This window comes from Glycine soja, chromosome 19, assembly GCF_004193775.1.
Source record: "Glycine soja cultivar W05 chromosome 19, ASM419377v2, whole genome shotgun sequence".
Lineage (NCBI taxonomy): Eukaryota > Viridiplantae > Streptophyta > Magnoliopsida > Fabales > Fabaceae > Glycine > Glycine soja.
This window is the reverse complement of record NC_041020.1, coordinates 38,929,886-38,952,292: the sequence shown is the minus strand read 5'-3', so window position 1 is coordinate 38,952,292 and position 22,407 is coordinate 38,929,886. Positions and strand designations below refer to the sequence as shown.

Genomic DNA, 22,407 nt, shown 5'->3' with positions numbered 1-22,407 from the left:
TAGTACTCCTTGCAACTTGGTCAAGGAGTAGTAACATTGTACATAAACATGAAGTTTCTTAGCGGTCCTAATTTGCATTACAGTTGTGGCATTGATGTTGATGAATGCCAAGATAGCTGCAACTTGGTTCTAAATATGCCCGTACTATACGCTAAGTTGCCTGGAAATGGAATAACAATGTCATTCACATAAATTGTTATGATGGCTAGTTGTAACTTGTAAGTAATACACTAGTCCAGTATTTGAATAATGTACCTTTCACTCTTTTTTTTTCCTTTACCATTGTAATTTTTTTGTGTGTTTATATTCAATTCACCATAAACAAAAGCTGATAGAATAACTATTATAATTTGTTACTTCTGCAAGTTTCTTAGGTTCATTTTGTTGCACCAAACTAGTGCATGTATCCTGGAAGTCTGGCTTTACCTTTTGGTTTAACTACAACACCGACTCTTATGCTATCTATTAATGGTTTGACAAGTGTATCAATTTGTCTCAAGTAGTAAAGTAATCAAAAATTTGAATGTCAATCTTGACAGGAACTTTGTTTTGTACTTGTGTTGGATAATTTTTAATTTATAAGAGGAAAAGATAAGATGAGGTATAAAAGATAAATGTAAAAGAACAGAGTATAAAATAATAATTGTTAATAGAAAACAAAAGAAATAGTAGGAAATTCAATGAGATGGGAATGTTAGGACCTAACATGTCTTATTTGTCTAAGATGTATTATTTGAAATTTTTCTCTATCAATTAGGTGAATTTTTCCTACCCACATCTATTAGAATACTTACCTCTGATGTCTCACAATGAAAAGTCTATCTTACTTATCTATCTTTTAAATTTCTTTGCAAAGAACCGATAGACAAAATGCATGAAGTTCTAATTCTAAATGTTTGTTTTGATACATGGGCATAATGCAAGTTCTCTATGTCTAGCAATGATTTTATTAAGATATTCCTTCCTTTTAATTCTATTAAAAATTACCCTCTGTCGAGCGACTAATTTTTAAAACAGATGTATGCAAGACCTTCCTTGTATTTCTATTAAGAATTATCCTCTGTCGAACACCTAACCCCCAAAGATGATGTAAGGATGAATGATGCATGAAATTAAAAGTAAGAAAGAAAAATAAGAAAGAAAACACATGTTTGCATTGATAGATATGAAGTATACAATGCATCTTTTAGTTTTTTAAGCATGCCAGACCCTAATTAAGGGTTTAGTCTCTCATAATCATAAGGGACCTTACACTAGAAAAGAAGTATAGGAACTGATAGAAGAGAAGAGATGAAAAAAAAAAAGAAATAGAAAATGATGAAAGAGAAGAAAGAATTCTCTAAGGAAGAGTTCTCAAGCTTTAGGGGTGTATTATAGTGCTCTGAGACTCGACGTGTCTTTTCTCTTTGGTTTGATTTCCTTTTTATAGATGCTGGAGTGAACTTGGACTTAACTACCTTTTTATAGTTGATGAAGTAAACTTGGGTCTGATGCCAAAAATCTTACTTATTTATATTTTTGATATTTTTTGGATCTTTTTTTATTTTTAATCCCTTCTTTTCATATCTACAGGTCATAAATAATAAAAATATCAATTTCTAATATTTAAGTCAAAAATAATTACTAAATAAATATTTTTAAAGATATTTTTAATATACTTTTATTATAAAAAATAACTTGTATTGAACCGTTATCAGTATCTCAAATAATCATAAATGTAGGAATTGAATGTGTTTGTTGCAAAAAAAAAAAACCCCAAATCCCAAATCCTTTTGTTTTATCTTGGTAATTTTCAATTTGTACTTTTATGTTTGTCATAAATATATATACTTGTACCTTTGGTTGTTGAAACATAATAATGTTCATTTTATTATTTTATTCTTTCAGTTAAAATGTAAAATATATACTAATGATATTTGTCACAATTCTTTTCTTGCTTGTAAACGGTGTATGTTTATTTTATTTTATTTAGTAAATATCCAGCTCATGAACACAAATGGAATCTTTGTTAAACTAGGCATTTGGTTTCCAAAATGGTAATATCCATACCGACAAAATGCTTGAATTTAGATATATATTTTGTTTTATTTATGCTAGTTTTTAGATTTGAAAAATGACCTAATTTAATAGATCACATATTGATAGATCTCAATTAATTTGATAATACAAGAAATGTTAAACTTAGCTATCAAATGTAACAAGGTTGTTCAAGAGTAGGAGGATTTTAATTAATTTCCAACTTCAATTTTGTAAAATTAATTACTTATTTTTTTTTTTTCAAGAATGTTGTGATTGGATGTGTAATTCACATTGATTTAATCAAGAAAAAATAAAAACTTATGTCTATCGACTAGAATTATTACATCTTTGTTTCCTTGTTGTATCATTATTAATTATTATCCAAGCATCATTATTCATATTCATTTCTTTTAATTATTTTAATTTTATTATTAGTAGGTTTAACTAAATAATTTATATAGATAAATTTTTAAAAAAATTGTATAGATAATATTTTAAAATAATCTATTATAGCTTTTAAAAAATATATAGATGATCAAACCTTAAAAAAAACACCATTGATTTTTAGAAATCGTCATAAAATTCTTAATTTTTAACTTTTTGATAATAAAAAAAATACGATGATGTAATAGAATTTGAGATTCTAGAATAATATAAAAATTGTTGTAAAAAATATTGAATTTTGATGACGACAGATTAAAAACGATTTAAAATGGTTGGAAAAAAACCACAAAGAATCATCTTTAAAAATATTTATTTTTAGTAATGTTTCATTTTCATGATAACCATACATAAAAATAATAATTAAAAACACATTCAAAAAAGAAGAAAGTTAACATTATTAAGGTATAGTTAATTAATCAACATTCAGGTTCAGTCGCATAAAGTAATTATATACTATATAAACAAGCAATAATATACCTCGCAAATTAATGGTCAAAAATCAACAATTAAGTACAATTATTATCCATCAATTTGTTTATATAGATGGAGTCATGGAGAGAAAACTAACTTTTTTCAATTTGAGTTTGACCTTACCGAGGAGAAGGAACGTAATATAATATAATAACTAATTACACTGCATCCATCCGTGGTATCACCAGTGATTAAGATGAGGGGATTCATAGAATACACTTGCTGGGAGCAGGGCAGAGATGTTCTCAATCATCTGGGGCGTGAAAACGTCATCGTCGTCCAGCAGCTGGAAATTATTACTCTCCATTGAGGAAGGCTGATGTTGTCCGTTCTGGTTGCAGCAGCCGATGAGAAGACTGATCTCATCGGTTGCTGTCATAGGAGGGACAACACAATTCACACGGTGAATATTATCCTCTTCCTCCTCCTCTTCGATATTCTCGACATTCTCGACGGAGGAGGAGGAATCGGGGTGATGGCCGTGGAAGCGAGAGGGATCTGGTGGGGACTCGGCGTCCTGGCCGGTGAGCTCTTGCACCAAAGCCCTAAACTCGGAGGCGCTGGTCTTGATCTTCATGGGGTTGGATATGTAGACTACCTTCACTGGGTGGGGTGAGTTCTTCTTCTTGGGCTTGGTTTTCTTTGTTGGGGTTGTTTGTTGCACGCGGGTGATGGTGGTGGTACGAATGGTATCCATAGGATAAGAAGAACTAATGAACTAAAAGTGTCGTACTATGGCTTTGTTAGAGAAGAGGATAATGAGTGTTCATAGGATAAGAGAAATGAAATGAATAAAGGGGTTTTGGTTTTGGTGGAATAATAAAGGGAGGGGAAAATGATAACATGGGTTGGGTTGGGTTGGGGCAAATACGAAGAGAAGGTGAGAGCAATGGGTTTGGCGTGGGCACAACTTCCAGCCGACACTGGCGCGTGCTTTTTTCGTTTTTTGTTCTTGTTTTTTTCTCTTGCACTAAAGATTACCCGTGCAACTTGAGATCTATTTAATGTGATTTATCCACATAATATATAGATTTTAAAATTTAATATCACTAACTGTAACGTTAGGAAAGTATGAAACTAAAATGTAAGAACAGTTTATAGTCTATATTTTTTAAAAAAAAATATATATACTATACGTTATGTAAAATTTTATGGATTTAAGTTTCAAAAAATATGATTATTAATATATAATTGTTAAAAAAGTAGAAGATAAAAATATAATTTCCAAGCATTAGTTTGATGCCAAATCTCGTGTTCTAAATTTAGTTTCAACTAATAAAAAAACTTTGTATTTTTTTACAACTAAAAGTAATTTTTATTAATACTATTTAAACAACACTCATTATTTTAGAATTACTTTCAAATAAATATGTATAGATATATTTAATCTATTCAAATTCATTTTTAATTAAAATGGTTTTTATAAAATGAAGTTTGTAAATTCTAATTGAAACATTGATTAATTTAAGTCAAAGTGATATATATTAAATACTCTTATTATTTTATTTAAGAATTTAATTGAAATATATTAATAATGTAAATATTTTTTTATACTCAATCCAATATGAATAAACATATAATTGAAAATTATTAGTAACTTTGTAATAATTACTTAAAAATCATATTTAAGTTCATTTCTAATTGATTAATAATATAAAACATTTAGATTAATAATGTATTGAAATTAATAAACTCTTTTTAAATAATTAATTCATATCGTTGGAATATTGCGAAATAAGGCAAACCCAAAAAGTTTTCATAACAATAATCTCAAAAGTGGATATTTACATTAAAACTTATGAATCTCTATAATAACTATTCAATATATATGTTATATTTATAATTTTTAATTAAAGGGAGAGCGATGCCCACATAAAATTTCTCCTAAACACCAACGTTTTTATTGGCTAGTTTGAATCTAAGTTTGGTGAGCATTGAATGCAAAATCTATCCATAAGTCTACAAAATGTAATGTAAAACACTTCTGAGGTGGTTAACACGCGCGGGGTGCGAGTGAAATGATTGAGAACGAATAATCATGACACCACGTGGCGCGCAAGGAAGGGAGGGGATAGATGTGATGACGTCATGAGTGAAATCCAAGATGGCGTCATTTCGCTCAAGTTGGCTACGAAGCTGAGCCGAGCCGTGTTGGCTCGGCTTCGGCCACTGGTCCCACTTCCCAAGTTGGCTCGGGTACAATCAAGTGCTGCTCACCTTTGTTTAATAGTGTACCCTCTTTTACGTCTCCTACTATTTCTAACTACAAAATATGTTCTCTCACATTGGAGGTGATGCATGAAAATGAAAGGGATAGAACAGTGAAAAAAGTCAAGAGCAAAGATTAGGGATTTGGAAAGTATAATAAATGTAAACAAAAGTGAAAATAACTTATAAAATAAACAAATGTGAAAATATCAATTTTGTTATATAGCACGTTTGATTTGACGTTTCCGATGGATCATGTTAAAGAAAAAGAAAAAAAAAAACCAAAATTGCTTTTGTGTTAATTGAGAATTATGATGGACTTGAAAAATATCGATTCAAACATACTAATAATTAATTATATCTTTGCTTTTATTTTATTTTGAGGACAAAACACGGATGTAATTTTTTTTAAGCGTTTAAGTATTAACTTTTTATTAAAATCAAATGTTTATTTTGATAAATTGTATGATAAAAATTGACATTAAAGATTGGTGCTAATTATGGAAATAAATTTTCCACTTTTAATGGCAAAATAATCCTAAAAGTGTCGAAACATTAACATAAGTTTTATCTCTTTTTTTTTCAATTTTTCCATTCTACTAAAAAAATAGTTAGCTAGAACTTATTTTGTTTATCTAGCTCGTTGTTTTAAAGGTTTGATTTATTTACAATTGATCACATAGAATAACTAACACGCGATTGTTGGAGAGTCTTAGTTTGACCGGTAATTTTGAGTTTGAGGCTTAAGTGTGTATTGTTGTTAAATATTGAAAAAGAGAATCTTGATGTGTGGCTCATTTTTTGTTTTGATACTTTATACCCTATTATTTTTATTTCTAATAAATACTTTTAATTTAATAATTTGAAAAATAAAATAAAAAATGATAAATTATCATTAAAAATAAAAAAAAAACATATCTCCCTTTCTCTTTAAAACTGGATTTCCAAACATATTTTTGCATGTTTCAATTTAGGAATCACTTGGAAGTTGCATTCAAGTAAATTCTTTAAGGTTCAACTTCAAATTTAGATGGATATAGTATCATTTTTAATTAAAAAGATGTTATCTTATCAATTATTATATAATGCTCATGTTGTGGAATTTCGATAAATAATATTTTATAAGAATCATTTACATTTCTTAAATATTAGATTCAAATGATATGTAAGCAAGTCATTTAAAAAAGAAAAAAAAAACTCATACATTGATTAGGGATGACAACGCAATGGGAGAGAGACAGACTTGTCATCTATCTCCATCTTTGTCCCCGAAAAGGACAGGGCGAATTCGGATTTGGGTTTATAAAAGATAGAGATGAAAAAATGAAACTCAACTCAATCACATTAGTTTTTATTGGATTCGGGGAACGCATCTCATTTTTTTTTAAATATTTGTTCATATAATTAAAATAAATCATAGATTAGGTTATTAATTATATTTTAATTCAACCAATACATATATAATTTAATAAACAATAAATAGCATAAACATATTTAAGAATTAAATTATATTTTTAGTTAAATATATAAATTTTTAATTTTTTTTATAATTAGTATTATAATTATAATATTATTTATTCAACTCTTAAATAATTATTCTACATTTTTAATAATTATAAAATAATATAAAATAATTACATAATTATATATTTAACAATTACATTATATATATATATATATATATATATAACAACATTATTAATAATTATAAAAAAATATAAGTAGTGGGAGCCAATACAGAAAAGGACACGGAGTGACATACACGCCCTTGTTTCCCCAAGTCAAGAAAAACCCAACTCGATTCCAATTAAAACAATTTTTCCTGTCAAACTTGGGATGAGATCAGACGGGTACCAACATGGTTTGATTTTTATTGTCATGCCTAACATTGATTATTGTATTTAAACTCAAAATCTTCACACTTAACTCTAATTATTTTAGTCACCAAAAAAATTCTAATGATTTTTTATCTCACTTAACTTTAAGGGGGTGTTTGTTTCATGAAATCTTTTCACATTCCAAAAATAATATGAAAATATCATTCCTATGTATTTTTAAAGAAATATGCTTGATTACATTTTAATATTTTTGGGAGTAACGTTAGGTGGGATCTGGGTAGGATCTTATAGTATTTGTTCTCATACCCGCGTTGTAAAAAAATGTTTGTATCCGGTCTCATACCCATGTCGATAGCAATTTTAATTCTCATTCCATATACTCGTTGGATACCTATATACCCATATCCACACCTGTGACCCGTATAAAGTTAATAAATCAATATAAATATATTGATTAGAAAAATTACTACAAGTAAATTGAAAATTTACTCTTAAATAATCCAAATATAACATTAAAAAGATTCACACATGGATAATACTACTTTCGATCCTATATATAAGAAACAATTACTTAATTCATCAAAACCAATATAAGTGGTTAGATTAGTTAATTTCTCAAAGATTTTAATTTTATTCCTAGACTACCTATGACATTAAATAGTTTAAGAGGTGGTTATTTTTTAAAGATAATTTTTAGCCAACCAGTATATATTATTTTGTTGACAGCTCAATAAATGCACTCACTTTTATGGAGAAGTTATGAATGCATATCATTAATAAACCTCATAATTATTTAGGGATAAAAATGAAATTTAACAATAAAGTAGTGGTATGTTTCTTATAATTAGGACCAAGAAAATATTATCTTTTATTTTTTATATAGGTAAAAGTAAATTCATAAGTTTATACGTAAAATTAAATAATAGTTCAATATTCTTAAATAGAATGTGAAACAAATTCAATATAAGGTATGTTGAATTAGCCACTAGGGTTCACTATTTTATGTTAAGTCGTTAATGTTAGTTGTAAAATTAGGAAAATATAATTATTCATTTATAAAAGGTATGTATAATATAAATTATTTATTTAGGTAACATATTTTAATTATATTAATATTTAATATATGTGCAAGTGGGACAAGATGAATACTATAATACTCGCACTTGTAGTCTCATAATGTTCTTCACCAATAATTTCAGATTGGAGCATAGTTGAGGTTGAATCTAAAGTATCTAAATGTGTAAATGTCATAGCAGGGCACTCATTATTGCAAAAAAATTTGGATAAATACCCCGCACCCATCCCGAATCTCAATAAATGAGCAACTGCTAAAAAAATGAATTCAACAGTGTCAAAACGATGACAGTTCCAAAAAAATGTCCTAAAAGTTAAGACGGTGACAATTTTATAAATAATTCTAATACGACTCCTTGGAAGAACTATCTTACAAATTGATGTTTCTAAGACCTTTGAAAGTAGATTTTTTAAAATGTTTTTTTTAAGAAACTATCTTAGAAAGTAGATTTTCTAAGACGATTCTTTCAATGAATCGTCTTAGAAACATCAATATTTTTACTTTTTTTTAAGAAAACAAATTCTAAAACGGTTTCATGAAGAATTGATGTAGAAAGAAGAAATATGAGATAGTTTATAAACCGTCATAAAAAGTGTTTACTTTTCACAAAAGTGATTTAAAAAATGATTATAAATCATTGTACAAAAATCACAAAGAACTATCTTTGAAAATAATTTTTTTAATAGTGTAATTAATTATTTTCCATGTTTGTAGATATTTTTATTGGTACTCTTAGGATCTAGGTTGATTTTGTCACTGCTTATAACCTAAAATAGAAAATTTATTAAATTCAATAATTTTGTTTTTGTATTGAATGAGTCAATTATTGACTATTAATTTCTTGAAGGAAATGAAAATTAGCCTTGACCCACATTACTGGTCAGGACTCTTGCCCAATTTGTTTAAAGATTCCAATCCAACCATAGGATAAAGATAAAATTTCAACACTTTCAAAAGAGTTGATCTGTGAGAAAGAGGAAAGATTGCAAGCATAAGGTATTAACCCACATATACAGTATATCTATGTTTTCTATTACACGTGCATTGACTTTATTTGAATTAAAAAGTTGTAGAAAATTTATATGATGTTAACAGTCTTTAAAATTATTACACCGGTTTGATAAGAAAACGACACGTCTTCCTCAAGGAAAGGTTATCTAAATGTAGGATTTAATGGATAGTTCTTCCATCCTATTATAATTATCATATAATAAGAAGAAAAAAAGTTTTCCATTCTCATTTTATTTTTTTAATATAATATTAATTGTTATTATTTTACTTATATATAGTTATATATTAATTATTAATTATAAACTATAAAATTTTAAAATAATTTAATTATGACAGAAGGTTAATTTTATAAAATTAATATTCTCTTTCATCTATTTTTTTTATCAAATAATATAGGATCACTATTATTTTGGAACCGAAGGGATAAATTAAAAAAATGGAATATGAATTAATGGTCAGAATTTTTTATTTAAGAGTAAGAAAAACACTTATTTTAATTAACAAGATGTAGGATTTCTTTCTACAACATATACATGTATTTATACGCACGTATACTTTAAAGAAATTTCATCATATAATTTTTTTTATCCTATAATATCGTGCACATACTTGTTATTTTCTTTTAGACTAGGTAAACTTTACACAATCGAAATTCCGAAAGATAACGAAAAAACTAAGGCAGCCTTAGAGGCCTAGCAGCAGCTCTCTGAACATTGTCAGAGACGAGAGCTTTTAAAGTAGGGGGATTCTTTGGTGGCCAAATAATCTAGTATTAGGATAATAAAAATAGACAGTAATGTGAAGAAAATATTCTGATTTCATCTAATTTATCCTCCTTTTTAACACATGTAAGTATTAACTATGTATGTTTATCCATTATATTTTTTAAAAGCTCCTCTTCATGTATATCAATGTTAACATGTTGTTTTGTACTAGGGCTTGGCCAAGTATGGCCTACAAGACTTTTTTACGTTTCTGCTTAATACCTATTTTGAGTTAACGGAAGAAGAGGGAATTAATATGATGAAATTTCCCAACAATTCTAACAACTGGAGTACCCATTGTTCTATTTTTTACTAGGTTTCTCCCTCACTCTTTCAACAGAAAAACTCGTGATATTTTTCTTTTATTGAATTATTATTGTGCATATGAGAAAAGATAAGGATGCAATTGTCGTACGTGGCATACCAATCACGCTAACATATATTAATTCAAAAACACACTTTTGAATGCCAAACAAAAGTCAAGAGCATATGTTTTAATGATTGGAATTAAGTTTATTAATCCAACTAATAACTTGTCATGGAGAATCTACGGATACTAATTTCAAATATATTTGACTCATTGATTTAAAGGGTACTTTTAAAAAATTATTATTAAAAGAGATTGTTTTTGAACATAAACTTAAATATGTTTTTTTATCTCTCAAATTTGGATCATATTTGTTTTAACTAATTCCTCCAAATTTAAATGTTTTTTTAATTCCTCAATTTTGAAAAGTACTCTCTTTAATCTCTCTCCATAAAAATAAAAATATCAGTCCAAATTAATCTGAGCATATTTTATGACTTAGATTTATAATTTTTATTTCTTATAATTAGAAGATTTCTCACTTGATTGGGCCTCTCTATATGTAACATATTAAATGGAAAATTTTCTTATTATAAATAATGGGAATTACAATATAGAGTGTCTGTATTCACATTGAATTATCTAACTTAGCTAACATCTGAGAATGAGATCTATATACCAAAACATTCCACCAAAAAGAAATTTATATACCAAAATTGCTCATGAGAGAAGAAAACTAATGAATTTGTGCCTTTTTCCCACCCTATTAGTATTCTTACAAGTAAAATATGATGGCGGATGAAAAAAAAGTAAAATATGACAATTGTTTTTATTATCTTTTAAAAGGACACAATTAATAAGAAATTTTTGTGTCTCTTAGAGTTCGTTTGGTTTAAAAAGAGGTAAAATATTTAAACTAAAATAGAGTATAGAGATATAGAATCTATATCAATTTTCAAAACTTTCATCACAAATTCACCCAAATATAATTAAACTAAACATTACATTAGAGACAAATCATAACAGGATATAAAAAAATTAATTATTAATTTAGTCTTTATAATTATATAAATTATACCTTTAAGTTCATATACTTAAAAATCATTCATTTTACATCTTATACATACTATTTTTTTAATCCTTTCAGACTTTGTGAGCTGATCCACATTTATAACCAGGGGTGCATCTTTTAAAAAAAAATTACATATAAATATGTTGATATATTGGGTAGATTTTGTCTCTTTTAATTTTGTATATTTACGTCCTCCTGTTCCTAATTTTTTACCCCTTTCATAATATTAATTTTTTAGAATATAGAAATCAAAAAGGATTAAAATGGTATTTATAGAGATTAAAAGAAATTGAAAAATATGTAGACTGAAATGAATGCTTTGTAAGTATAATAACAAATATAAATTTGTGAACTAGTTAAATAAGTAATTAAACCTATAAAAGTGACAAATATTTTTTTATTACAAAAAATGACAAATCATAACCCAATAAAACACCTACACATTGCACAAGTAGTACATATATATAGGCTTAGCAGCCAAGCCGAGTAAGTCTAGCTAGCCCTAGGAGAGTACAGATAAAGATATAGGCACTCACAGTCACAAGCAAGAGAATAGAGCACAGAGAGAAGGAAAGAGAAAGATGATAGCAACTTTTGGGGGAAAAGATCTCTGATTCAGGCCAAGAGTCTGTGACTAAGATGCCCTTATGTCCAGGTAACTACAACTAAATTGCTACTCACAAATCATATATAGTATATATGTGTTAATTTTATTATTCGATTATTATAGTTAAGTATGCCCTTTTGTGTGGACTTAGATTCTTCACAGTATAACGGCCTCGCCCCTTCAGTAACATATTAGTCTTTCATAATTAAACATATAAATATATATTTTTATATTTTTATTTTTAATAATCATTAAATTTAAATTCAATGGTTAAAATCATTACTGTAAGAGCATTATGGCTGTAGACAATCTACACACCCTTTGTGTATGTATAAGTATAATCCTTTGCTAAAACAATTATAATCTTTCATATTCGAATATAGTTAAATTTCTATTTACTTTTTTATATTTATGCAATAAAATAAAATGTATGTTTTAAATCTGACCCCAATGAGAAAAATTAGAAAAATTATTTTATTGATCACTTTTTTATATAAAAATAATTATAAGACAAATTTAAAGGTTTGCAGCCATTAAATTTTGGTTGTAATTCTTTTTTCCAAAAAATCGTATTTTTTGTAAAAGTTCTCTTGGAAAGACAAAAGTAATTATATATTTAAAATAACGTGATACCATTTTTTAGGACTCATAGGCATCCTCTTCAATAAACAATTATACTCAAATACCAAGTAAAATTATTATAGGCAACAAATTTCTCTCTTTAAATATTTAACATAATCATATATTCAAACTCAAATATGAAATCATTAATTAAGTTAAAATAATTTTATATTAGTTTATTCATACACTCAATACTAAATTAAACTTAGTTACCACATTTTCGAAATATATGCATAGAGAGCTACAACATTAGGTTGAGCAGAAACATCAATCTCTTACAACAACAAATGTAGGAGAATGAAAAATAATTACCAATTCTTTTAAACTAAATTCATTTTAAAAATAAATAAATATTTGATTTAATATAAAATTATTATAACTTTAATATATTTATTTTCGAGAGTGGCATGGTACTCACTACTCAGTCACTTGATAAAAGAATTTGTAGAATATGCTCTTACTTTCTTTGGCCAACCTAATAACAACTAGGACTTAGATGCTGGTATGCACTATTAATTAAATCACAAATCACTGTACATTTCATGAACCCTACTTCCACTTGGCAGCAAGCAGACACCAAATGCCAAGTTGCCTCTCCATCAATTTGCATATATTGTTGCTATGCAAGTTGCATCCAACAAGCTAAGACACTGAAACGATTTGACACGTTCTGCTTTCAAGGTACGTGAATAAATACATGTGGGGCGGATGGATATATACTTAATTTGGCCATTTTATTTACTCCTGTCGTTTCAAATAAATGTCATTTTAGGGTTACTATATGAAGATTAAAAAAGTCACTACAATACAAAATTAAATTAATTGTTGTATATTTTTAAAATGTTGAACGTCGATTTAGATTTTAGATAGAGAAGGTTGAAGTTATAAAAAGGGTAATAAATTTTTTTAAAGTTGTAAAATGTCAAATAATTTAAAATGAAAATTTTAATTATGATTCAATTTGTTATATAAAATTATGAATGTTTAATATTGATCGCATACTTTTTCTATGACATTTTAAAAATATTTGTACTTTTATTAAATTTTCAGATAAATTACGTTCATTTCCATTCAAATTAGTAAGTTTAAGAGATCTGTGTTTTAAGAGACTTGAAGCACACTTCTAACCCCAACATCACTCGTGGTGTTTTTCTCTCCTCCGTTGAGAGTGGTGCTTAAGAGGGTGAGTGACATTGGTGAAAGAGGAGGAAGATGGGTTTGTGTTTAGCGTGGAAGAAGCAATTAAAACAGTGAAAGATGGAGTTCTGCTCAATGCATTATATATATTTTGAAAGGGAAGCTGATGAGGATGGAGTGATCAGGGTGGAGATCCGCCGCTATGAAGTTGAATACTTATACATTGTTATTTTATTCTATAATGGACAATTTATATTTCATTAGTAAGTATTTGGGTAAGATGAATTCTTATAAATTTTTAATATTATCCATCAGAAGAAAATGTATTGAGTTAAAAATAATATTTTTCTCTAAATATTTCAACAATTTGTTTATGAAGGACTTATAACAATATTATATGTCATAAACATATTAAAATTGCTTATAATACATCTGGACTCTACTTTAAAAAATATCTATATTTAATTAAACAAGTCATTGATGATGTAATTTAAAACAATTTTTTAAAATAAAAATATATTTAGTAAATTAATTTTAATACATTTATATTATATATAATATAAATTTAACGTTATTAAACATCAAGTCAAAATATTATTTTATAACAATCTATTAACTAAATGATTTTATAAATATTATTTAACAAAATATTTATTTATATATTATTCAATAAAATATTTATTTATAAAATTATTTTATACAATTTATAAGTAAAAATAATTTTATAGGATTGAAAAATAAAAAGAATTATTTTTACTATAATATATTTACTATAATACATTTATGTCAAAAATTAACATTATTATACAACTATTTAATCAACAAAATTTTCATACTTGTAATTATTATACATAGAGTCAAAATATTATATTGTAATAAATATATTAAATAATTAAATTGAAATTAATTTTTAGTATAAAACGTTTAAAATCATAAAATAAATATTATTCAAAAAAATAATTATAAAATTATTTTATATGATTTCTAAGTATGATTTTATAGGATTAATATTAAACAAAAAATTATTGATATTAAGTGTATAATTGTGTAAAATACCTAGAAAAATGATTTTGTCCCCATAATAGACTTATTTGACTAGAAGAATATTGTTTTCCGTGAACCATAAATGTGGACTTTGCCCAAAAAAAAAAAATTAATCGTTTTGTATATGAAATTATTAAACATAAAGTTAAAATATTATTTTATAATAAATATACTAACCTGTTAGGTTTAAATTAATGCTTAGTACAAAATTTCAACTTCATAATATAAATATTATTTAACAAAATATTTCTTGATGAAATTATTCTATACAATATCTAAGTAAAAATAATTTTATAGGATTTAAAAGAAAAAAAAAGTCTTAGATTAGATACAAAGTTGTGTGAAATACTAAAAAAATAATATTTATCATTCATAATGATTCTGCATGATTTTAACAGTATTGTCTCCTTTGAATAATATTTGCAGTCTCTTCCATTAAAAAACTAAAACTAATTTAATTTATGATATTATTCATGAATTAATTAATAAAATTAGTAATGAAAATATATTTAATAAATTAGTTATAATATGTTTATGTAAAAAGTTTAACACTATTATATGGATATTAGTCAACCAAAAATTTCACATATGAAGATATTAAACATACAGTCAAAATACATATCCTATCAAATGTTATTCTTTAGATAGATAGACTCCAAAAATCTTATTCCAATAAACAAAAAAAAGTAGTGTTGGACAGGAGAAACATCTATGGCCTATGAGACTTGATACATATCCTATTCAAATGTTAGAATCGACTTTTAGCCGACTATATTTGGGAGTTGATTTAGTTCATTTCAATCTTAATCTTAATATTGAGTGACTCACAAATATTTAGTCTTTATGTCCAATAGGGTTACTTGCCATATTTTAAGAAAAAATATTCATATCATCCTATGTTTAGTCTTTAATGTAAGGAATCTGTTAAAACATGACTTCAAACAATCTTCTTTATCAAGTTAGTTTTTGTAGGTTGAATCAGTCCCGGTCTATTTCCAATGAAGTGCTTGCTTAGGGAAGTTATAAACTTATAATCCTCAAATAAGTGGAAAAGTTAAATTAAATAAAAGTAATCCTCAAATAATGAAAAACTCTCGTCATCAGGAATTGGATGCAATGAAATGACCAAATTAAAGTGATTCCTTATCCTCATGGCAATACGTTAACCTCTTCCGGAGGCTGTCTAGGTGATATATTTTTCTTTTTCCATTTTTGCTCCACAAAAAAAAAAAAAAAGTATCACTGTACCAACGGCAAAACAAAGTCGGCATTTCAACTATGGTCCTTACTCAACGTTTTATTTTAATAAATAAAAAAACTATTTATAGTCCTTAATTTAGGCTCCAGTGTGATAGCAGCCATTTAAGAAAGTGACTCATTAAGCTCTCGATAGATATTTCACGAGGTTAGAAAACGAAATATGCCAAGGAAACAGAAAAAGACTATGCGCGTCTAAATTTTCATCTGATCAGATCAGAGTAGGTTTAAAAATTAATGAGTAGTTGTAAAAGACAGGGTTGATTGTCTTTGTCAACTCTCTATTCTCAATTTAGAGTGAACGTGCTCAAAGATGTGCGCCATGATTTCATTTTCAAGCTTTTAAGTATTCCCATTATATTAAATATTGAGAGAAAAATTAAAAGCCATCAATGCTACGGTGGTCCAGTTTTTTTCGTGATTTTGGTGGAGGTATATATGAATTTTGATTAAATTATTTATTTAAATAAATTATGTTGCGATGACCTTATGTCTTTATTATTGCAAAAAGACAAATATGTCATGTAAGAGTGCTTTACCTTTGTGCCCTTTTCGGATGTGTGGGTGGAGGCTGTAGTTGTTGAAAAAAATTGCATATAAGAGAAGTAGAATTAAAGATGTTTTGCCCTCGTTGAAGGTTTGTTTGGCGCGATAAAACTTTTGGTTGTCACACAAGTTGTTTGTCATTGCATTATTCAAAAAATGTTATTTTAGCACCTCGTTTTTGAAAGGTTGTTGTGTCATCCACGTCACCAATACATCAGAGGTATGTTTTGTGTCAATTTTTTTGTTCAGCGATGTGTTATTTGTTGTAAGTTGTTTTCGAAACTAAATAGGCTTCTTGTATATTATCTACACAGGTTATCCATTGTGTTGTAATCCAATATAATGTTCCTTGTTTTTGTTCTCATATTTTTTGTTACATGCTATTCATTTTTTTGTTTATTGTAATAATAGGGAATATTTTGTTTGTTATATTATGTACTTTTATACCTTTGTATTTTGTCGGTAGTTTACAACTGTTTGAGTGTGATTTGTGTTGGGGTTGATATAAATAGTGGGAATTTTGGGTTTAGGAATGAAACATATTGATGAAGAGGTAGATGCAAATGATAGGAATGGATTAAATGAAGGGGTTTCATCTATAAGTATTAAATTTGAAATGTCTATGAATTAATATGGTTTAGTGATGATGTCTTGGTTAGTAACATATTTTCTTGGGAGGTCAGTCCCTTTAGTTTTGTACTTGTTCTTGCTTAGTTGTTGTTGTTTTTTACTATTCTATCGCAATCATTATTCTGTGTATGACTATGGTCATTTTTCTCTAGAGCTTGTTTCTAGTTATGCATATAATCACGAGCAAGATGTATGGAGATCTGAGGGAGGTCAGTCCTTTTAGTTTTGTGCTTATTCTTGTTTGGTTGGTGTTGTTTTTTATTATGCTACCGTGGTCATTATTCTGTGTATAATTGTGGTCATTTTCCTTTGTGGCCTGCTTCTCGTTACGCATATAATCACGAGCAAGATGTATGGAGATCGAAGGTGGTTGGAACGTATCATTCCAGACCTTGCCATCCTGTCCGTCAAAGGCATTTGCAAATTAGACTTTTCATCCGTTGTAAACATTTGCAAATTATTATTAAAATATTTGTTTATTAACTAAAGGAATTTTTGACATTTTTAAAATTATTGTTTTAAATATTTGTATTTTCATTTTGATACATTTTATTATTATTAAAGTAATTTTGTGTAAATTAAATTAATTTTACACTATTTTTTTATTGGACAAGATAACTAACTTTAAATAAAACTAAATATCACCTACACTCAAAGCTTGCCAATGGTGATATTGTCTTTTGGTAACATTCGTTGGTGGTAGGTGTTTGATATTCTAAAAAGTGTGGCATGTAATTAATCTGGTATATATGCTATATTTTTTCAGTCAGTTGGTATATATGTTGTTTAATCCACAGAATTTGCTTATGTTAGCAAATGTAGAATTAAATCTTTATCATTGGTGTTAGGTATGAAAAATACTGAGGAAGAGCAAGATTCGGATTTTTTAAATTTTTTTGACTAGTTTTAGTCATTTCAGAAAATTTGATTTGGTGACATTATTTGTTATAGTGATATAAAAAATGTATTAAGTAATTAGAATGGTAGAAAAAAAATGCTAACGATTAATAATTAAGTAACATTATATAGCTTAAAAATTAATATAGTAATGATTAATGATTAAACAAATTTATATGACAATGATTATGTATTTACATGTTTAACTGAATTATGTATTTTATTGAATAATGTATTTATTAGATTTATATGACATTTTAATGAAAATGTGTAGTAATTTTTTTTTTTGTAAATAGTTATATTTGTGTTAATAACAAATGAATTTATTGTATAATTTTTTGTCATTGAATTGAATTTGTTAAATGTTTTATTAAAATGGACGAAGACCAATGGATGTATGATAGTATGATGTCTGAAGAAGTTGACATGAATGTTGAAAATGAGGAAGATGTTGACGTTAAAGTAGAACATGTTGATTGTTCTGATGCCTTTAATACCTCTTAGGTATTTGTGTTATTTGTTATTGTTGTTACAACAATTATATTACATAAATGTTTACTGATGTCACACCTTATTTGAATTGTGTTATAGTTGTTTGCTAGTCGTGATGAAGTTTTACAATGGGCTCGATCGCTGACTCATGACATTGGATTTGTTGTCATTATAATGAGGTCAAACACCAATACTGGTGTTCGAGGAAGAGTCTCATTTCTGTTGATAACTTGCAAAAGGTGTGGTGAGTATAGGCCTAAAAAACATAATTTGGTAAGAACATGCACTAACAGTAGAAAATGTGGATGTCCATTTAAGTTGTATGCAAAGCCAGTTTCAGGAGGAGAATGATAGATGGTGAAGTTAATTTGTGGGGTTCACAATCACAAAATGGCAGTCATTTGTTGGGCATCCATATGTGGGTCGACTGACAATGGATGAGAAGATTGTTGTTGTTGATATGATGAAGTTCATGGTGGAGCCAAGAAATATTTTGTTGACGTTGAAGGAATACAATGACAACAGTTATACAATAATCAAACAAATTTACAATGCAAGACATGCTTACCGTTCTTCCATAAGAAGGAGTAACACCAAAATGCAACAACGGAATATGTTGCTTGATCGAGATCAATATATTCACTGGCATAGGTTGAAGGATGATAATGTTGTACATGACTTGTTCTAGAGTCATCCTGATGCAGTAAAGTTAAACAATTCTTGTAATTTGGTTTTTTTATCGACAATACCTACAAAACAAATAGGTACAAACTGTCGTTGCTTGATATTGTTGGTGTTACACCAACAAGAATGACATTCTTCGCTGTTTTTGCTTACTTGGAAAAAGAACATCTTAATAATGTTGTTTGGGCTCTACAGTGGTTTCAGGGTCTTTTCATGAGAGTTGATGCATTCCCCGGGGTTATTATCATCAACAGGGATTTCTCTTTGATGAATGCAGTGAAAACTGTATTCCTGGATGCTACGAACATGTTGTGTCGATTCCACATTGACAAGAATGTGATGACAAAGTGAAAAACCCTAGTTGCTTAAATGAATGCATGGGATTATATGATGGAGGCTTGGGGGAGTTTGTTTGACTGTCCATGTGAGAGTTCTTTTGATAAGTACCTTAAAAACTTTGAAATGACTTACTCTCTATGACCTATGTTTGTGGACTATGTGTGTCAAACATGGGTGATTCCGCACAAAGAAAGATTTGTGAAAGCATGAACCAACAAAGTGATGCATCTAAGAAACACAACCACTAACAGGTATCAATATTATTTTTTGTTTGTGTTCATTTGTTTAAGTATTGACTTAAATGAAAATGATGCGGTTGTTTACATGTTGTTGTATATTTCATCTGTAGGGTTCTTTGGTCACTAAAGAGACTCCTACAAAACTCTATTGGTGACATATGCAGTGTTTGAGAAGCAATGAATAATATGATGACACTTCAACACACCCAGATTAAACCATCTTTTGAGACAAGCACGCACGTGGTTAGACATGTGTTTAAAGTAACCTTGTACAAAAAATTACTTGGCATGGTATCAAGGTACGCATTAAATGAAATTGGTGCTGAGTATGAGCGTGTAGCTTATGCAGGCAAAAACCCTTCATGTTGTGAATGTGTCATGAGGAGTACTCACGATCTTCCATGTGCATGTGAATTTAAATAACAAATTTTAAATATAGTCTTAGTTTTGGAAATCTTATCTAATCTAATCTTAGTCTTAATTTGGGAAATTTAATCTAATCTTACTCTTAATATGGGAAATCTAATCTAATGTAATCTTATATTACCATACATAATTAAATAAACAAAACTAGCCAAATTATATAAAAAGGAAGACTAACATATAAATCAGAAAAATTATCAACAAGACTAACCAAATAAATTCATACATTATAAAATTTCAATACATGATTAAATTTCACAAATGATTACAATAAACTAAAAATAACTAAGCTAATTTTTTTTAACAAAATCACTAAAAGTAAAAAAATAACTACAAATTTTTTTACCAAACATAACACTATTTAAAAAAAACTTAAAAAAAAATAAAAAAATACCAAACGGATCTAATTAAATTTCAATAAGATACAACAAATTTTTTTACCATACATAACAACATTTAAATTTTTTTAAAAAAAAAACTCACAAGAATTTTAAAAAAATTACAACAAAAAAAAAATTTTAAACATAATTTCCAGTTTATTATTTTTAATTTAAAAAAATTGTAAAAAAAATACCATACAAATTCACAATCTGTATCCATATGGAATTTTTTTTAAAAAAAAGAGTTTTACATTTTGAATTAATAATTTTTTTTAAAAAAATACCATACAGATGGCCACAACACAAAATAAACTTTAAAAAAACATTAACAAAAATTTACCAACAATAATTATTTTTTAATAACTAATTTTTTTTTACCAAAAATAAAAAGAAAAAAATTAAAATAATTTTATAAAATAAATAAAACCCATGCAGATTGGTAATCCGTATGACCCATACGGTCAGCAATCCGTATGGGTTTTTTCCGGCAACATGTCATTTTTTCTAGCAAAGCTTAAAAAAAAAAACCAACACCAACAATAACAAACGCCAAAAACCAATTACATACAACAATACAATCATCCAATAACATCATAATAGCAAATAATCATTACACTTCAACAAAAACAACTTGAGAGAAAAGGGATCACTTACCTCGAAGATGATTACCCAACGAAAGAGAAGAATAACTGTTATGAAGACCAACAACCACCAATAGCAACAACTACTACCACAGAGGGAGACGAACGATAAACAGAAGAGGAACAACCACGAAAATGAATGGTGATAGAAAGAAGAAGCGTCGTAGGAAGAGGAAGACGAAGGATCGTAGGAACAAGAAGAGGAAGAGGAAGAAGAATGATGCGCGTGCCGTACAGACAAAACTGTAGCTTTATTTATATTTTTAGGGAGAATGACATTTTTACCATTTCATCCTAGATACTGGGTGCATCAAGTAACACTCATTACTCTAGACAACACTAACTACATGAACTAGCCCACACTACTTCAAAACCTGGCAACCAACTAAACGAGCAATTGGTACCATCATTGTTGGCGAAAAAACCAACACCACAGTCAAATTCTGCATTCGATTGATAGCGTCCAAGTGGAGGTCCATTACAGACCACAACAAAGACTTCAGATTGTTCCTTGTCAAAAGAATGCCTCCAAAATCGGCATCCATGACAGATGAACATCGTCAAGCTTTATCTTCCATTCACATGTGCGCTATGGGATTTTATCATTCTAGGTTTAAATTTTTTTGCTATTTTCTTGCATCCTATAATTAGTGTCGTCGCGACGACGAAAAGGTCCATTGGAGACCCTAAGAGGGCTCATTTCTTCTCATTAACAGATAATTTAATGTGGCATTTCATCAAATCTTCGCCTTCGACCATCACCATAACCAAACCAAATCACTAGAAATAATATCGCAAACGCATGTGCCGGCTTCAGTGACAACCGTTAATCGTTAACTTCAACTCCACATATCAAAATAAATTTAAATTAAACGCTTATCTTGCATAAAGGGCAAATGTGTCAAACGCAAATACTTAAATATTTTCTAATTAAAAATAACAAAGGGGCAAACTAGTAAACAAATAGCTACACATTAAAATATAATAAACTACTGCAGTTAAGAAAAAATTTTAAAAACGTTTTTATTGAAAAAGGGTTATTTAAAAAATATTATTGATAAATAAAACATATAATATAGAAAAGATAAATACTAAAATAAAAAATATATATATAAGGGCTAAAACAAATAAAAATAACTTAATCCATTATTTTATGTTAATATAAATTTCATTTGAATTTAACCATACACTATAAAAATATAAAAAATAAAATTACATTATCATCTAATTATTTATTTTACAAAACAAATTGATTACACTT

At 27.6% G+C, this 22,407-nt stretch overlaps 1 protein-coding gene and 1 long non-coding RNA gene across 2 annotated transcripts; one reads left to right on the top strand and one right to left on the bottom strand.

The window, feature by feature from the left end:
* Nucleotides 1-2,901: 2,901 nt before the first annotated feature.
* On the bottom strand, nucleotides 2,902-3,785 carry LOC114399069 (sigma factor binding protein 1, chloroplastic-like). Its single transcript, XM_028361171.1, has one exon. The coding sequence runs from the start codon at nucleotides 3,629-3,631 to the stop codon at nucleotides 3,116-3,118; it is 516 nt and encodes a 171-aa protein (XP_028216972.1). The 5' UTR covers nucleotides 3,632-3,785; the 3' UTR covers nucleotides 2,902-3,115.
* A 12,889-nt stretch (nucleotides 3,786-16,674) lies between these two features.
* On the top strand, nucleotides 16,675-20,108 carry LOC114399922. Its single transcript, XR_003663863.1, has 4 exons — nucleotides 16,675-17,099; nucleotides 17,204-17,260; nucleotides 18,334-19,714; nucleotides 19,813-20,108. It is a non-coding gene; the product is annotated as an uncharacterized LOC114399922 (long non-coding RNA).
* The last annotated feature ends 2,299 nt before the right edge of the window (nucleotides 20,109-22,407 follow it).

Coding starts and splice junctions, on each gene's coding strand:
- LOC114399069 (XM_028361171.1), bottom strand. CDS start 3,631: ATGGATACCATTCGTACCACCACCATCACCCGCGTGCAACAAACAACC.